The 19313-nt window shown below is 50.7% G+C and overlaps 1 protein-coding gene across 1 annotated transcript in view; it reads right to left on the bottom strand.

Annotated features, from left to right (window-relative positions):
- The window catches only part of LOC119455342 (nuclear factor related to kappa-B-binding protein-like), a 199004-nt gene that overhangs the window by 18019 nt on the left and 161672 nt on the right, over positions 1–19313 (bottom strand). Inside the window, 2 exon segments of the mRNA XM_049668974.1 lie at positions 9834–9911; positions 9914–10105. Coding sequence (XP_049524931.1) covers positions 9834–9911; positions 9914–10105 — 270 coding nt within the window.

Below are 19313 nucleotides of genomic sequence, written 5' to 3'. Positions count from 1 at the left end.
TATAACGTAACCGCTTATAGTGCAGGACCGGATATAGTACGGTCTCAGACTCCCGTTAATTTTCCCATAGCACTCCATGTATACGCGTACTGCTCACAGTGCAGCTGTGTGAGACGAAATACCGGTTATAATGCAGCTTCCGCGGGAATATCTCGCTGACAAGGACGGTAGCGAGCACGCTTCTTAACGAGAGCGATGCGGAGGAGGAGCACGAGACGTGGAGCATGAGTCCAAGGGCGATAAAATGGTCGCCGCGCACCGTATGTGCGAGCGAAAGCACGCGGGGGACGTGCGCTGTCACGGAGAGCGAACGGACGGCGGAGAGCAAACGCGACTTCCGTCGTGCGAGAGGCCGTGGGGGCATGGGAGGGAGGGAGAGGGGGCAACGCTGTGCTGCGGCACCAAATGCGTATCTTGCAACTGGGCGCAAGGGGAACTGGCGACGCAATCTCCCACGCGAAAGGAGCAAAGCGAGAAGGCAGCACGGGAGGGAAGGAGGGGGGGCGGCTTCTACTCTGCCAACAAATGCGTTCGTGCCTGTGTTGGCTGTTGGTGTTGTTGCACGCACCGTACCTTGAAAGCGATCTCCACACGAATCTGACCTTTGTATGCGCTGTGCTTACGCCACTCAGTTTCCGTTGAAGCGACAGACCGCACGAACCTTCGCTCGCTGCGGCGACCACGTTTCCCCACACCCGCATTTTGACAGTTTCGCCTTTCGGGCAAAACTGAGACATTTATTTTAAAAATTATTACTTTGTCTGCTTCATGCGAAGATCGTGGGTACTTGGACATTAACCTTTCAATGTTCATAAATTTAAACGGATGCAAAACTCCCAGTTGCACGCTTCGATTCTCCGATACGCGTGGCTGCTTAGTCTACATGTTTTGCATACGTGCAGGGCTTAAAAATTGTTGTTTAAGTTATAGTGCGGTACCGCTTATAGTGCAGATATTCACGACTACGGCGACTTACGTTATAAGCGGTCTACACTGTAGTATGACAGCACCGATACCACCTCAGTTTGTATACGAAGTTGTGGAAAATATTTTTATCAATAGAATTTCTGTCACACAATTTTCTTTCTAAACAAGGTTACTACTACTACTACTACTACTACTACTACTACTACTACTACTACTATTACTATTACTATTACTACTACTACTACTACTACTACTACTACTACTACTACTACTGTAAAATAGAATTAAGTGTTTTTCTCCCTCTGAAGCTGAAGAAATAGCGAAGCTGTCCTAAATACCAATGGGGTTCTTAGTCTAATAGTGGGCCAGACTGTGTGCTTGATGGCAATCTTCTATAGGCCTCCTATGGCGGCGCCAGTGCTCCCGAAAGCGGCAGCGCCACTGCAGCCCCTGTGTTCCCTTCCGGGCATGTTGCCCAAGTTGTGCGCGCTGGGGCTATCGCCGCGTGATAATGGCATTGCGAAATGAGCCCTGGCACTTGCTGCTTTGTGGCTACGAATGGATAAGAAACGTCGACTAGTTCTTCAAACGAAGCAGTTTGGCATATGAGAACATCAACTATTTCATGTCTAGCAGGCTTGAAAAGCACCTATCCAGGTATATGAAAATTATGCCTGGTGCAACACACTATGAAAAAACATTCGTTTGCCTTTCCACTCCGTGAAGATGGTTAACCAGCGAAGCTGAAATGTGCGGTCCCGGTGTTTATCACTGGGTTAATCCCGAGGATTCATTAAAGTACTTCTCAATTATGAGGTTACACACATGTTTGGCTGCGACGGAGAGAACGATGTCACTGACGGTATGCCTGCAGTCCGCCGTTGTTGCTTGCATTCGATGTCCTGACTTTGCTTGGCGGCATGGTTACCAGCATTCACCTGCCATTGCTGCTTGCGATTCTTCAAAATTAAATTGCTTCAAAATTAAATCTGTCCATTACGTAAGACAATGAATGGTTCATACCCCTTTAAGCAATGGCTCATATACCTCCATAAATGCGGCCTCCCCATTACGACAGCAGAAGAGAAGTGAAATTCTACGCTGGAATGATGAGTGGCAATGTAGCCAGCTATGGAGGAAGATGACGACGATGAACTCGGGAGCAGTGGCACGAGCACATGCCGAGAACGAGCACGAGCGCAACCCGAGGGGTGCCAACGTGCCAGCTGCGGAAGACGACGGTGCTTGAGCCAAAGCTGATGATGGTAGTTTTCTGTACACAGGCTATTTAAGCCTAGCCATATACGATTTCGCCTAGCCATATAAAGCTTTGCTTTAAAACCATGAAAGGAGTGAACCCACTACATACAACGACATGCTCTCACCGAGCAAGTACACACAACCTTACCACTCGTTTTGCTAAAACATTTGAGTCTGTTATTCAAACTTGCAACACGATTGTAATCAGAATAATTTCAAGATGCATGTGACACATTTTAAATAGCATTACTTTTACCAATGCTTTTGCTGTTGCAGCACTTTCTTGGCGTACACAATTGTGTACACAGCGTCTTAAAGGGTTAAAAGCGAGCTCGCTGCGTCAGATCAGACTCTCAACGAAGGCGGATGCAACACATAGCTTTCTGCTTTTTGCTCAGTGCATCTGCATTGTGGGGATCGAGGTGCCTTCCCGCACCTCATCCCCAAGCTCGCACGTGGCGCCTAGCTCAATCTCCAGGAATCGCCGCCGTAACGGCAACATGGCGGACATGGCTAGCACGCCGAACCTACTTTCCCGCGCAAACTGTGTTTCTTCCCCCCGGGATTAGACTTGCCCCACGAGAACACGTCACCGGGACGTGCCCTGATTGGCCTCCCGAGCGGCGGCCCCCGGGCACCCTCTCCACCCGAGCTCTCGTCCACTAAGCGCTTCCTCGCCGCGGCAGATGCTCACAGGCCCGCAACGAGGTGGTTACATGAGACCTTTGTTCTCGCGCCTCCTCGTTCTCGCGCTTGGCGGACCGCTACCTGGTTAGCCCTAGCGCAGCAGGCGCGCGTACTCGATTGGTCTTGCGGTGAGCCTTGGCCCGTAAGCACCGTGACTGTTGCACTGTGCTGTATCTTGGGTGAATAAACCCGTGTTTGTTGGCGATCTGACTCCGGAGCCTTCTCTGCGCCGTGTCGGAGAGTCGATGAACCCTGCCGTAGCGTCTTTGTGCGTTGCGGAGTGGAGGAGTGTCGTGCCCTTTCCTGACCGTCGCTCGTAGGGTAAGCCTTGTGCAAACCCATCTCCACATAACTGGCGCCCAACGCGGTTTCGGCATGGCATCAGAGCAGGCCCCTTCACGGCCCTCGTTCCTGCTTGACCCCCTGGCTACGGACTTAATGTCCTTCAACGCGAACGACACTGACAGCATGAGGTACGTTCGCCTCGGTGACCCTCTGCTTTCGACCACCGGGGGCGATCCCTTCTTTGGACAGCCCTTTGGTGACGACCGCTCAGATGTGTACGCTAGTCCTAGCCATGCCAGTCACGTTCCGCGTTGCTTTGCTGGCGAAAATCCTCTCCTTCTGTTTGCGCCAGTCCCGAACGCAAGTTTCTGATTCTCCGAACGCCCGTGTCACATGTAAGAGGTCACCCGTGGCGAGAGAAGAGGACGAAGAAGTTGGCGAGCGTTCCGAACGGCGCGAGCGCGCGAGGTGCACGAACCCCGAGGCATAGTCGAGGGATGAACGGCGCTGTCCGTTGAGTTTCAACGTGGCACCGGGTCAGGAAGGTCGCATCTCCAGCTATGTTCTGGCGACGGGAGACTTGGGGGTCTGGTTGAGTCCGCGACGCTGGCCGTCCAAGGTGTGGCTGTCGACCTCGGCAAGTTCAAGCGAGGCTCCTGGACGGGCTGCAGCTTCTCACGGGCGGACCAGGCACCCCAGAGAGGATCCCCCTTCTGTGGCAGACCGGCACGTTCGAATCTCCTCGGGACGACACGTCGGCACTCCTGAAGAAGTTGCGACGCATCCCGACGCTAGGCCTATCCAGGCGGGCCTAAGCAACGCCGAACGCCATCAATGACGAGCTGAGGAGCTCGCCACCGACGGAGCACTGACGAGCTCACCACCGACAAAAGAGAACGCGAGTCGTCGGCATCTACGGCAGCATCGACACCCGAAGCAATACGACTTGGACCCGACGTAAGGAACTTCAAGTCAGCGGTCCGTAAGAGCCCATGTTTTTGTTTGCGACGCAGTTAGGCCGAAGGCAGGGTGGCGACACTATGAATCCACGCTAAGACTGACCGAGAGACTTTAAGGCGGAGCGAGGCTCCGAAACTGAGATAGTTTTATTTAAGTAGTTTCTAGTTAATCAGAGTTTGCTGTTTGAGTTCCAGTGAATACTTTTGTTGAATCAATTTTAGTTTCGCGTGCCTTTAGTTTTGAGTTACGGTTTTAGTGTTGTGTGCCGCGTGCTTCTACCGTTCTTGTAAATATTAAATCCTCGTTTGCTGTGCCGCCCAGTCGTGTCTCTCCTCCATCGAGAGTAGCGCATGCACGCAACTCTCCGCACTCCCAAGAAAAGGTGACAAATATTGGCGAGCCTGCCAGGATTGATACGGCCCAGTCACCGATACTCGGAAGTTGTAAAGATGGAATGGGAACGTTTGGCGGCGGTAGCGAAGGATTTAAATATGTCGAAGGAGGAGACGATGGCGTTTTTTGAATACACGCAGCAAGAAAAAGAAAAAGAACACCAACGAGAGCGCGAGAAGCACGAACGAGCACGCGTGGAGCAGGAACAACAGCGCAAAAGTGAAAAAGAAATTTTAGAGTTGAAGATTAGACTGGCGGAGATGAACGCCAGGTCTCGCAAGGGGTCGATTGTCCCTAGTACGGCGTCATCCGACTCTACTTCGCCCAGGCCAAAACACATTTGCCCCATGAAATCGATGGCTCCGTCTGATGAGAGTAGAGATGATTTAGATGAGGATTTGCATCACGTTGAGAGAAAAGCGGTCGGGCAAGGCTGGGCAAGGAATGAGTGGGCTAACGCTTCAAGCCGGTGTCGAGTAGGAGAGGCGGCGAGATTAGTGGAGCATGCCGCAGCTAAGAAAGCTTATGAGGAACAGAAACAGTCTCTAGAGAGAGGAATAAGGATGCTACGAGAGAGAGCACAGGCATCGAAAATAAAAGAGAATGAGGCAGAGAAAAAGATAGAAAGCAGGCACGGGGTTAGCGAAATAGAGCAGCCTGACAGCGGAGAGATGTCAAAAGACACAGGCAGAGTAGAGAGCACCTGTGAGGTCGTAGTGGAGAAGCGCCCCAGTGAGGAGCCCTTGAAGCATAGTGACCAAGATGAGCAGATGGCTGATATACAGATTAAGGTTTGCTTAAACGAGAAGCAGAAGGTAGTAGAAGGAAAAGCAGCGCCACCCCGGGACGACGGAGCATTAGTAATTGAAACCTGTGTCAGGGAGAAACAAGCATCAGGAATGATATGTCAGGCAACCGCCGAGAGCAATGAGAAAGGTGATAGGTGCCTGAGTTGTCGAAAAGAGGCAACTTGTAAGGGTAGGAAGAACCTGCACAGAACGCATAAGGGCAGGGAGATGCTTCGAAGGAGATGGAGAAGAAAGCAGCGTAACAAAACGCATGTGCTTGAGAATTGAGAAGATGAGCGGGTCGAGGAGAAAGAAAAAGAAGCTAAAGTTAAGGCAGAGAGCTTCCAAAATGCACGAGAGATGTGCTAGAGGAGGAAAGAGAAGGAAGCGGGCTATACGTAGAGAAGCATGGGAGCTTAGGAAAAGGAGGAAAAAGTGAACAAGTACAACCGGTAGGATACGAAAGAAATACCGTTTAGGAATGGCATGCGGAAGATTGTAGTGTTCGGAAATGTGCATAGAGAGAAAACAGTGAAGTAGCACAAATGTATAAGTTATTTGGAGTATTGTACAATATGTTTGGATACGAGATTTATTCATGTAGAAGTGTTTGGGTCAATGAACTTGTGAACATTGCGAACAGTCCAGTGCAGTGCAGTGTGTGGTGTAAGGTGAAATGTGCGCGAAAGTGTGGTGATCAGTAATGAGCCCCGAGTACACAAGAAGTACGCAAGTGAAAGAAGAAGAGTTCAGTTCCCAACAGAGCAGGCCAAGAGTAAGCAGTTTTTTGGGAAAAAACTCTTGAAAAGGGGGCCTATGTCACATGTAAGAGGTCACCCGTGGCGAGAGAAGAGGACGAAGAAGTTGGCGGAGCGTTCCGAACGGCGCGAGCGCGCGAGGCGCACGAACCGAGGCATAGTCGAGGGATGAACGGCGCTGTCCGTTGAGTTTCAACGTGGCACCGGGTCAGGAAGGTCGCATCTCCAGCTATGTTCTGGCAACGGGAGACTTGGGGGTCTGGTTGAGTCCGCGACGCTGGCCGTCCAAGGTGTGGCCGTCGACCTCGGCAAGTTCGGGCGAGGCTCCTGGACGGGCTGCAGCTTCTCACGGCCGGACCAGGCACCCCAGAGAGGATCCCCCTTCTGTGGCAGACCGGCACGTTCGAATCTCCTCGGGACGACACGTCGGCACTCCTGAAGAAGTTGCGACGCATCCCGACGCTAGGCCTATCCAGGTGGGCCTAAGCAACGCCGAACGCCATCAATGATGAGCTGAGGAGCTCGCCACCGACGGAGCACTGACGAGCTCACCACCGACAAAAGAGAACGCGAGTCGTCGGCATCTACGGCAGCATCGACACCCAAAGCAATACGACTTGGACCCGACGTAAGGAACTTCAAGTCAGCGGTCCGTAAGAGCCCATGTTTTTGTTTGCGACGCAGTTAGGCCGAAGGCAGGGTGGCTAGACTCTGATGAATCCGCGCTAAGACTGACCGAGAGACTTTAAGGCGGAGCGAGGCTCCGAAACTGAGATAGTTTTGTTTAAGTAGTTTCTAGTTAATCTGAGTTTGCTGTTTGAGTTCCAGTGAAGACTTTTGTTGAATCAATTTTAGTTTCGCGTGCCTTTAGTTTTGAGTTACGGTTTTAGTGTTGTGTGCCGCGTGCTTCTACCGTTCTTGTAAATATTAAATCCTCGTTTGCTGTGCCGCCAGTCGTGTCTCTCCTCCATCGAGAGTAGCGCATGCACGCAACTCTCCGCACTCCCAAGAAAAGGTGACAGCCCGTGATGCGGCCCGATTTCCTTCCGTCTCCGCACACATGATAACTTTCCCTTCAAATGCGGCATCATGATGTACTCGGTACTTCATGCTGATAGAGCAGACGCAGAGAACGTGAAGACAGATGGTAACTATTGCCTAAGCACGTGTACTGCAGCACATGGAGGAAGCTACGGTAGCTAGGCTCGAGAGTAGCTAGGCTCAACGTGCGTGTGAGGCGGCCATTTTGAAATGCCAACGGTTATATGGTAACGCAGATTTAGGATCGTACTTGATTCTAACGCGCACACAATTTTTGGACCTGTGTTATCGGAAAAAAAAAATCACCCCATATCCGTGGATCATTCGGGTAACCGTGAATCCCCCGTGTGTGTGTGTGTATATATATATATATATATATATACTATACATGCATGTGTACAGTACACATGTACAGTGTAGACCGCTTATAACGTAAGTCGCCAGAGTCATGAATATCTGCACTATAAGCGGTACCGCACTATAACCAAAACAATGATTTTCAAGCCCTGCATGTATGCAAAACATGTAGACCAAGCAGCCGCGCTTATCCGGGAATCGAAGCGTGCGACTGGGAGTTTTGCATCCGTTTAAATTTACGAACGTAGAAAGGCTAATGTCCAAGTACCCACGATCTTCGCATGAAGCAGACAAAGTAATAATTTTAAAAAATGTCGCAGTTTCGCCCAAAAGGCGAAGCATCAATTGCGATAGCAAATTAGTAGAGAGCTATACGGAGTAAGGATAGTAGTTTTATCGGCTGTATCATTCGATACATTCGCTTACTAACTGAATTAACAAGCATGGTTTCAGCGCGCACAAGTAAATATGAATAGATCACACTCGATGACCGCAGACAACCACTGTCAAAACGCGGGCGTGGGGAAACGCAGCTGCCGCAGCGAACGAAGGTTCGTGCTGTCTATCGCTTCAACGGAAACTCAGCGGCGTAAGAACAGCGCATACAAAGGTCAGATCCGTGTGGAGATCGCTTTCAAGGTACGGTGCGCGCGACAACACCGACAGCCGACACAGGCGTGAACGCATTTGTCGGCAGAGTAGAAGCCGCCCCCCTCCCTCCCATGTTGCCTTCCCGCTTTGCTCCTTTCGCGTGGGAGATTGCGTCGCCAGTTCCCCTTGCGCCCGGTTGCAAGATACACATTTGGTGCCGCAGCACAGTGGCACCAAATGCTCCCCCCTCCCATATCTCCACGGCCTTTCACGAGATTGAAGTCGCGTTTGCTCTCCGCTCTGCGTTCGCTGTCCGTGAAGGCGTGCGGCGTGCGTCCCCCGCGCGCTTTCACTCGCACATACAGCACGTGGCGACGATTTTATCGCCCTTGGACTCCTGCTCCACGTCTCATGCTCCTCCTCCGCATCGCCCTCGTTGATCTCCTCTCCCATCGGTGGGTGCACCTCGTTGAGAAGCGTGCTCGCTACCACCCTTGTCGGCGAGATTTTCTCGCGGAAGCCGCATAATAACCGGTATTTCGTCTCACGCAGCTGCACTGTAGGCGGTATGCGTATACATGGAGTGCTATGGGAAAATTAACGGAAGTCTGAAAAGACCGTACTATATCCGGTCCTGCACTGTAAGCGGTTACGTTATAAGTGGTTTATACTGTACATGCTCTGGTATACACAGTATACATGCAAACCAGAGCTACGGACAACGGACGACGACGTGGGACAAGGCTTGGCCCTAAGGTGCTTCGCCCCTAAAAGTGTACGTTAGATTCGAGTAAGTACGGTATTTGTGGCTTGAGGGGAGCGTTTGCTGTCTAAGTTGACTGCCGAACTTCGAGGCAGCTGCACTGCAACCGGTATTTCGTGTCCCGCAGCTGCACTGTAGGCGGTATGTGTATATACATGGAGTGCTATGGGAAAATTAACGGGAGTCTGAAAAGACCGTACTATATCCGATCCTGCACTATAAGCGGTTACGTTATAAGTGGTCTATACTGTACTTTGCCGTAAAAAGTACTACAATGCGTTCAGCCGAAGCAGAGTTATTGGCAATCAAAGGTCACGTATGATCCCATTCGCTGTGCTCCCATTCCTTCTTCAACGCCTTGCAGTGCGAAGGCTACGGTGGAGCGGGGCGTGCCCACAACGCTCTGCCTATTGAACATCATCGTGGTGCGCAGTTCAAATTTGATTTTGGATGTTCCCGCAGATGCCACTACTTCCTATTTTGGTGCCTATGATGCATCAAACGCAGTTGTATTCATTGAGCCGCAGTGTGCTCAGCCAATGCACTTGTCATGGCACCCAGCGGCGGCTGCGGTACTTACGCCATGTAGCAGACCGCAGCTACATGCAACTGTAGTACGTGTACTTGCAGCTACTGCCCCCCCCCCCCCTTCCCCGCCTTTGTTCATTTTCTTGGGTATTTGTATTTGTGCATGTGTGTTAGATCAGGGCCTGGGAGTCTTAGTCAGTGCCACTCAAGGCCATGGTGGCAGGCATGGAACATCCTTTCAACCTAAGGCATCATGTACATGACCAGAGGAACAGGCGAGTTGTCTTTCCTTTTATGTTTACGTCCCTTTTCCTCATTAATTCTACTGCTAAAAGAAAAAAGAGCAGTGCATGCTTTCCTTGGGTCTGAGTGTTACTACACTCACAAAAGTCCTAGGCCTACTGCTCCCCCGATTGCTCTCTGTTCCCAATCGCAGTGGTACTTGCAGCAAATAAACAAAGCACACTGAGGTGTCGGAATACAGTTGTGTCATACCTGCGAGCCAGAGACCAGGCGTGCCATCACAGGCTTGTTTTTGGGCTCCTGCTTGATCACTATCGTCTGGAAGCCCTTGGTGACCAGCTTGGGCTCAGGAGGCGAGGGCTCTTCTGGTGGGGTGGGGACAGGCGGGGCCGGTGGTGGGGGCCGGCTGGTTGGCAGCTCGGGGGCTTCCACTCGCTGGCGCTGGTGGAGGGGGCGACGGGGGTGGCCGCTTGGTCGGGCTCGTCGTTCTCTGGCTCGGCTGCCTTGGGGCTTTCCTTAGACTTCTGCGTGCAGGTGCATCAGCAATTGCTTGGGCTACATCAATAAAAGGTCTGCAGCCACACACTTCCCACACTCCAGCTCAACTCTGACTAAGCCAAACTGAAATCACCTTCAGTGAATTTGCAACTGAGCTGTCCGATACACAACCTGCTCCCACCTCTAGCACAGTTTAGGATGTGTTAGCAACTGCATGACAAGGAAGCATTTCCACACTTCTCGAGTACATTAACAGAATTTCAACTGAGGGACTTAATTTTGGCTGATGTCAGTCTGGCAAGCATACTACCGCAACCACATATGCTATGTTTGCTGCGCTGCCATTGCAAAGGAGTGAATGGGGAGACATCGACACTCACCTCAATGCTTGCCATTAACCCTTCGAGGCTTGAATTTTTTTGCAAGAATCATGCCCCTGGGCAAATTTTTTTATTGCAGATTCCAGTAGCAGGAAATGATCGAAAACTCACGAATACTGCAAAAATTTATTGCAAGCAATATTTTTGTCCGAAAGGCGCTTTGCACACACCGATAGCATACACACAAATATGCTACACAGTAAGAGACCCAGAAAAATGTCTAGCAAAATCTATGACTATCAAATTGTTGTCCCTAAAAAACTTGCATCACAAGAACCACGTCAAAAATGAGTCGGAAGAAGAAATGATTGTGCAGTCGCCGTGAACAGAGGAACCGCGCGTGGCCATACTAAAATCACACATGTATACACTCCACAGTACGGGAATATGCGAACCACTGTGGGAATCCTCAAGTCCCATGACTGTCGCATGCGCGGCGAATATCGCGTCGGGCGCGGGCGTGCCAGGCAGGGTGGGGAGAGGGGAAACTTTCCTTTCGCGGGCAGTGCACAGGAATCGCAAGCGCTATCAGCACCACCGGGTATGCCACATGAGATCCCTTTGACATCGCCCGAGTCTCTTTGGACCCCAGCAAGCGGTGAGGGTGGACAGTCTCCGCCGCCGCTCCCGTTTTCTTGCACATGCTTAGTCAACTGCGTTTTTGCCATGGCAATGGCCGCGGTCGCCCGTATCCCGAGCTGGTAAGTCAGAAGCCCTTCTTTATCTAGCGCATTATTCTCTTCGAGGGAACCCTCAGTGATGTCAACTATAGCTAGCTGGCCTGTTTGAAGTGTTAGTTGCAATCGTAATAAATGCTTTCTGAGTGTACACATGTTTGTTTCCTCGAGCTTGTACTGGACCATGGTTGATGGGCAAGTGTGCGCCAACCACTGGGCTCGGTGTGCCGAGGCATAGTGCCGTTGGCATCCTACCTTTATCACGAGACCGCAACCAAAAGACCAACCACAACCCAACGCAAAGAAAAAGAAAACTGATTAGTATCTGTGAACTTCGGTCACGCCACACTAGCGAAAACACAATAGCAGGGGCTATAACAAAACGATAGCATCTACTCTACGCACGCCTTGGAGGTAGCAGACACTGCGCGCGTGACCACGAGCGCTCAGAGATAAACAAATCGACTTATGCGCACTGGTGACCGGAAACACAATTTCAAATGACTTGGGGTGACTCCATCGAGATGGAAACACCTCTCAACAACCAGTGGTGTTGAATATGCACAAAATATCAAACATAAGATCAGCGCTGTAAATGTACGTTAAACACCCTCAAAGGGTTAAAATGTCTGTAGGTGGCTTCATGGCTGCACCGCAGTATACAAACGCAGCTGAGTTACTCGCTCCCATTTTTCAGCACCACTGAAGTGGTATCACACTGCGTGTGGTAAAGGGGAATGGTGCGAGGGTGCGCTACCGAGCTGCTGAGATTTGACTATGGCAGAAATAAAGTCACTTGTGTTTTGTCCCTCTGTGACGCACGCCTCGTTTCTGTCTGCCTTCTTCAGCGGCGCTCGAGTCCCTCACAACAAAGGAAATGATCCCCAACTGCCTCTGTCGTGCTGGTTTCCAGTGTTCCCAGGGACAATAGTGAAAAATGTTCCGACGAGTGCAACAAAGTCGTCGCTGGATTTCCACAAAGTTTGGAGTTAGTTGTCAGCATTTCCAGAAGCCATTGACGGGTCAAAGGTCTACAAGTTTGTGTCACTGGATGAAGGTGTTGCGACCATGGGAGAGCTAGAGAACAAAAATTACATCGCCGACGTTGTGAACCAGGACATGAGTGAAGGGAACAGTGAGGGCAACTTGGATCCTGCCCCCACCTGTTCCAGCGCCCACCTGCGCCTATGACATTGTGATGGGTCAGTGGGATCCAGAAGAGCGAATTATTCATGCCAAAGGCAGTACGTGGGTGGAGTGAATGAAGAGGAAGTCAAGGCCAAGGATCACATTGTGCAAGCTTTAAGCAATGAAAGTGAAGAGAACAACTGTGCAGCGATTGGCGATACAGTCATGGAGACATAGATGGTACACATTCCAATGATGCTCCATCATTAACACCGACAATTATAGTCCTGGCAGGTACAAAAATTTTCTTCGAACATTCGGCAAAAATGAGCTACTATGAGCAACAAGGAATGTCGGTGAAGCAATTTTGACAAAAGTCTTCATCAGGGCAGCAAGTGCTGCTTTCCTTAGCAGTGCTTTCATATTTCATGCGCAGCTCACTCTCCCCCACCCTTGCGATACAGTCATAGAGACAAAGATGGTATTCTAAAGGTGTTTATTTGGCAGAGCTCGGAGCAGCGCAACGTCGACGGGCAGGGCAGTCAGAGCTTCCCAGCACGAAAGCTGTTGCTGAGCGAGAGCGCTTGACCCACTAGCGTTTAGAGCCAGTAGCGCTGTATCCACTACCGTCTCTCTTCTTCACTTCAATCACCCCCGGGAGCGATAAGGAAGCCGTCCGGCGACCTAACAGCTCGTCACGATGAGCGGGTCGAAGTAACGCTTTAGACGGTCGACATGGACAATGTCTCAGTCCACGGCGGCGCATGTCTGAAGAAGGCTCAACTGGTTCTATCACGCAGTTCACAGGAGGTGCGCGTTCGAGAACACGATAAGGGCCTTCATACTTCGGGACCAGTTTTGATGAGAGGCCAGGGGCAGTGAAAGGGACTGAGAGCCACACGAGCGCTCCCGGATCGAAGGTGACCATGGAAGTGGCGTCACCGCGAGTGCTCCTCTGGCGCTCTTGATCATCGGAAGTAAAGGCCCGTGCTAGGTCGCGGCACTCTTCTGCATGCCTGACCGTGGTAGGAATAGGCACTCACTCGGATGCATCCGGCCGGTAAGGTAGAATGGTGTCGATGGTGTGTGAAGGGTGTCGACCATACTGTAAGAAATAAGGTGAAAATCCAGTGGTGTCCTGCGTAGCGGTATTATACGCATAGGTTACGAAGGGCAGAATGGCGTCCCAGTTCGTGTGGTTGGAGCTGATGTACATTGAAAGCATGTCGCCGAGCGTACGGTTGAAGCGTTCTGTGAGGCCATTCGTTTGAGGGTGGTACGCCGTAGTCGTACGATGAACAACGGGACACTCCTTGAGAATTGCTTCAACTACTTCTGACAGGAAGATGCGTCTGCGATCGCTGAGCAGTTCTTGAGGTGGACCATGCTGCAGGATGAATCGGCGAAGCAGGAATGAGGCAACATCGCACGCTGTAGCTGCTGGGAGAGCGGCGGTTTCGGCGTATCGTGTAAGGAGATCTACTGCCACAATGGCCCAGCGGTTACCAGCCGACGTGAAGGGAAGTGGCCCATACAAATCGATGCCAATGCGCCCGAACGGCCGGGTAGGGCAGGGTAGAGGTTGCAGACCAGCTGGCGAGAGCTGGGGTGAAGATCTTTGGCGCTGGCAGTCGGGGCGTGAGCGAACAAACTTTTGAACGTAGTTGTACATTCCTCGCCAGTAGTAGCGTTGTCGGAGGCACTGGCAGGTTTTGAAAAGTCCCGAGTGTGCACACTGTGGATCAGAGTGGAACGATGCGCAGATTTCAGAACGCAGGCTTCGAGGTACTATTAATAACCACTGGCGGCCGTCAGAGGTGTAATTGCATCGGTGAAGCAAGTCGTCGCGAATGGCGAAATGGCGAGCTTGACAGCGCAACGCACGAGTGGTTGGCGGTGATGACGGGTCAGCAAGGAAGTCTATGAAGTAGGCAATCCAGGGGTTGCACTGCTCGGAAGGGGTTGCACTGCTCGGAAGCGATGGTCCCAATGTCAATGGAAGAAACGTCAAGCTGGGATAGTGAGCAGCAGGCCTTGTCGTCAGGCAAGGGAGAACGTGAGAGGGTGTCAGCGTCAGCATGCTGGCGTCCATTGCGGTCCAGTACGTGGATATTGCAATCCTGTAAGCGAAGCGCCCAGCGGGCGAGACGGCCTGAGGGATCCTTCAATGACGACCATACAAATAGGGCCGGAACTTAGTAAGCGCCCAGATGATTGCCAGACATTCTTTTTCCGTGATGGTGTAATTGGTCTCGGCTTTAGTAAGAGTACGGCTTACATATGCCACAACATATTCAGGAAACCTTTCTTTGCGCTGCGCTAGGACAGCACCGAGGCCAACACCGCTGGCATCTGTGTGTACCTCAATAGGTGCCGTTAGGTCGTAGTGGCGCAAAAAGGGAGGAGACGTTAGCAAACGACGGAGCTTAGTGAACGCCTCGTCGCACTCGGACGAGCACGAATGGAGGGGTCCATCGCTTCCAAGGAGCTTCGTCAGGGGCGATATGATGGCGGCGAAATTGCGAATGAAGCGCCCGAAGTAAAAACACAAGCCTACGAAACTGCGCAGTTCTTTGACGGACGTTGGTTTAGGGAATTCGGCGACGGCACGAAGTTTGGCTGGATCAGGGAGGATTCCATCCTTCGAGACGACGTAACCTAGTATCGTGAGCTGCCGCTCTGCAAAACGGCACTTCTTTAGGTTCAGTTGGAGGCCAGCGTTTGCTAAGCACGTCAAAACACGCCGTAGGCGTTGAAGGTGCGTGGTGAAGTCAGAGGCAAAAACAACAACGTCGTCGAGATAACATAAGCACATCGGCCACTTCAAACCACGCGGAACTGTGTCTATCATGTGTTCAAAGGTTGCTGGCGCATTACAAAGTCCAAACGGCATGACGTTAAATTCGTATAAGCTGTCGGGTGTGACAAAGGCTGTCTTCGGCCTATCGACGTCAGCCATGGGTACTTGCCAATATCCGGAGCGTAAATCTAGAGATGAAAAGAACTTCTGCTCCTTGTAGGCTATCGATAGCGTCATCGATTCGCAGCAGTGGCTATATATTTTTGCGAGTGACCTTGTTCAGGCGCCGATAGTCTACACAGAACCGTACTGAGCCGTCTTTTTTTCGTAACAAGGACGACAGGAGATGCCTATGGACTGTGCCAGGGTCGGATCACTTCGCGGCGAAGCATATCGTCCACTTGCTCATTAATCACACGATGTTATTTGGCAGATACGCGATATGGGCGTTGCCGCAATGGCAGTTGGGAGCCAGTGTTAATATGGTACGTGACAGCAGACGTCCGGCCCAGGGACGGTTGCCTGACATCAAAAGAAGAACGAAATTCTTCTAAGATGCGCAGAAGCTGAGAACACTGAGCTGGAGTGAGGCCATCGGCAATAGATGAATTGAACACACCTGTGGGCAAAGGGTCGGACGTAGAGAGAGAACCGAGCGTGTTGTAATTAGCGCAGGACGTGGCTTGGGACCACTATCCGAAGAATGAAGCAGCGTTTGGCTGGGTCAGCAAGAAAGTTCCCGGCACAGTTTATTCCAAGAATATATATACTCACAAATATGGCCGCTTGGTGGAGCTGTATGGTAGTGTGTTAGCACAGTGTTAGTGCCCCCCCCCCCCCCGACTTCGTTCACTCGAAAGTTGGCAATCCTAGTTCAGTTAGGTATGCATTATCAATACAGGGTTTTCAGGTGATTGAAACAATGCAGCACCACCTCTAGGAGCTGCACTGCCTAGTTTTTCAGCTGGGAGTGCCGTAAAAGGGTCTGGGAGGATGGTCAGGGGGGCTCAGTGGAGCGAGGTTATATTGACTGGAGTGAAGGCCTGAGGGTCCAGCCGTAGATACTTGAGAGGGAACATGGTTTGGGCAGGAACGAGAATGACCATGTGGGATGAGAGTTGCTGGGAAAGAGATGTAGAACAACTACAACTTCAGCACAGTAGTAAGATACAGTTAAACCTGGATATAACGAAATTGACAAATTCCCGAAAAACTTTGTTATATGCAGGCTCGGCACGAAAATTCGGAAAAAAAAAAAAAAACGCTTACCGTATTTACTTGATTCTAACGCGCCCTCGATAGTAACGCGCACCCGTTTTCCGTGACCAAAAGAAAGGAAAAAAGAATCCTTCACAGTACCGCGCACCTCATGCTTTCATACAGAAATACAACTATCACTCAAGATTTACTCTCAATACACTAAGGTTGCGATGAACAAAAAAGTGCCAGTTTCGCCCGAAAGGCGAAGCATCGATTGCGACAGCAAATTAGCAGACAGCTATACGAAGTAAGGATAGTAGTTTTATCGGCCGTATAAACTTGTAAACATTCGCTGTTTAACTAAATTGGTAGACTAATGCTTAAGCACACGTACTACAGCACATGGTTGAAGCTACGGGAGCTACCTAGTGTCAGGTTATTGAAGTGAAGCGCAGAGACTTGCGAAATAACCAAAGAGTGGCGCTGCCAGTGCGTTGAAGAAAAAAAAAATCTTTTTTTCCCTTCGGCAACATCAACTGGAAAAGGAGAGTGCTGGCTTGGTGGGCTAGGCCAGCTGCAGCAAGCGGCGGGATCGGTTTGAATGAAGGGAGGGGTAAAGGTCACACCCGCGGTGGCAAGATTGCCAGGTCGAGGGATGCAAGCCCGCCTCGCGCACGCTCGCACGCACGCACACGTACGCTCGCTCTCGCCACCCAGTCGCCGTGAATTCAAGCGCTCCACGTGTGACACTGCCGCTTCGCATTCCGTCGCGGCGGAGAAGGTGCTTCCGGTTGCTGCTCGCGCAAAAATGACAAAATTTGGGGCGAAATCTTTAGGTTGTCGGCAGGGAAAATTCGTTATTTAGAGGGGGTCTCCCGCTGCCCTTTCGTTACGTAGAGGTCTCAAATACATGTGCTTCTATGGAGTAATGGCGGGGAATAGAAAAACTTCGTTATATCCAGGAATTCGTTATACGGAGGTTCCTTATAAGCAGGTTTAACTGTACTTGGGGACAGTGAAAACATATGGGTTTGTCATCGGGAATTCACCAGATGGACAACTGCAACAACGTGGAGGAAAATGTGCTGTGGGAAAACGTGGAGTCACAAAGTTGGGCTGGACCTTGAAGCAGTGAACTGAAGAAACAGCGTGAATACCTAAGCTGGTGACCTCCTGGCAGGCAACTGCTTGAATAAGTGATTTCGGAACTGAAGGTGCCTTGTTTGGAGCATGGTTGAGCTACCCTGAGCTCGCCAGCAACAAGCGACTGCACTGCGTTGTTGCTGTGACTCGAAGAACCCCGACTTTATTTTCGCTGTGCAATACATATATTTGGAGGGCACCACCATCAAGTGATTTGGGGCCTGTCATCTGATTTGATTTGGGGCCCCGCATGGCTCCCGTCTCCTGTAATCCGGCTTTGCTGCGTGGCTTTACGGCGGCGCAGGTCGGTGTGGTTGCGGCATATTGTGAGAGATGGCGTGAGTGTTGCGCTGCTAACGCCACCTAACGGCGGGGATACTTGGGTGCAAAAGGAAGAAGGCGCTTCCTCTTTGGATTGACGTCGGTGAGTGATGCGGACGTTCAGCACGTGCGCCGATCCATACTTCGTGTGACCATCTTGCGAGGCTAGGAGCAGGACATCGGAATGGACGAACTCGGATCGTTCGCGTGACTGTACACGTGAACGACTAAGCAATGGTGTCTAGCATGGGGCAAACATATTCGCTTGCTATCCGGTCGCAGTGAGTCGGACACCCTGGATTTGTCGCGTGCCCATCGGTGTAGGTGCAATAGTGTATGAAAGGAGCAATAAATTCCCTTTTGATTGTTTGTACTACTGAGTTGACGTTCCTTTGTCCCAAGAGCACGTGTGAAACCCCACAATGTGGATACAGTCGAACCCATTTATAACGAACTTCATAGTTCTACGAAAACTGGTTGTTATATCAGTAGCTCATTATATAAGAACTCGCCCCTAAATATGCTCAAAAACGAACCGCACTGAAGCTGGCATCCGCAGTAACAAATTGGCAGCACTTTGGTGTGGGAACTAGATTTTCAGTGTCATTTTTGTTCCCGGTGCATTCCTGCACCTAACTGCAAATTTTCGTTAGAAATGTCCATCTAAAGAACGAAATGCGGCTCTTTCAAAATGGCGCCCGGTTCCGATCACGTGTCAATTTGAAACTGCAAGTGCAGCCGCCATTTTTTTATTTGAGAGCTTGTGATACATTTTGTGAGAGCTTGTAGAAACCGAACCTGGCAACGTTCAACACGCGGACCCTATCGAGTGAGGCTAGCTTAGCAGGGCTATTTGAAGAATTATTAATAAACCGACGCATCCGCTGATTTAGCTTTGGATAGGCGAAACATCAGACGTTAGCAGTAATCACGTGGTTTCGCATCTGTCATTTCCTCCTCCGAGAGCGAGACACATTCGGCTTGCGCGCTTCTCCTCTACCTCCGAGTTTGAGAAACGCTGGATCTGCCAGACTCTGCTTCGGGGGAAGGAGGCGACCAGTCGAAGATACCATTAGACAACTCTCATAGGAGTTTCTTCGTGAATTCTTTTTTTTTAATATATACGCTTAATGGACGAAACGGCGAAATCTCGCATGTAGGCAGAAAGCTACAAACTGAAATTTTGCATCAGAACCGCCTAATCTGACAGCATTGCACAATGAAAGGTCATGCGCCCATATCTGCACATTGTGATGGCATGCGACGCACATCGAGCGGTGCGACGACTGAAAGCGAAACGCCTGCACTGTCTCGACCATCGCGGTATTTTAAGTAGATGGTATATTAGTGAACCACAGCACTAGGCATTCAGTGAATCTTTCATAGCGCTGGTGTTGGAAAAAGGAGCAAAATTATTTTAGTGCAAAAATTCGTGTTTTTCGACTGCCAAATTACTAGGACATTTTTTACGAAAAATCCAAGAAGTCTGTTGGCGACTGTTTTTACCATGAAGTTTGCCACTCGGTATGCTAACTTACACATCCAGAGGTGAAAGTCTCAACAAAAAGATGAACCCACCATGTTA

Source organism: Dermacentor silvarum, chromosome 6 (assembly GCF_013339745.2).
Source record: "Dermacentor silvarum isolate Dsil-2018 chromosome 6, BIME_Dsil_1.4, whole genome shotgun sequence".
NCBI lineage: Eukaryota > Metazoa > Arthropoda > Arachnida > Ixodida > Ixodidae > Dermacentor > Dermacentor silvarum.
This window is presented reverse-complemented; position numbering and strand designations above follow the sequence as displayed.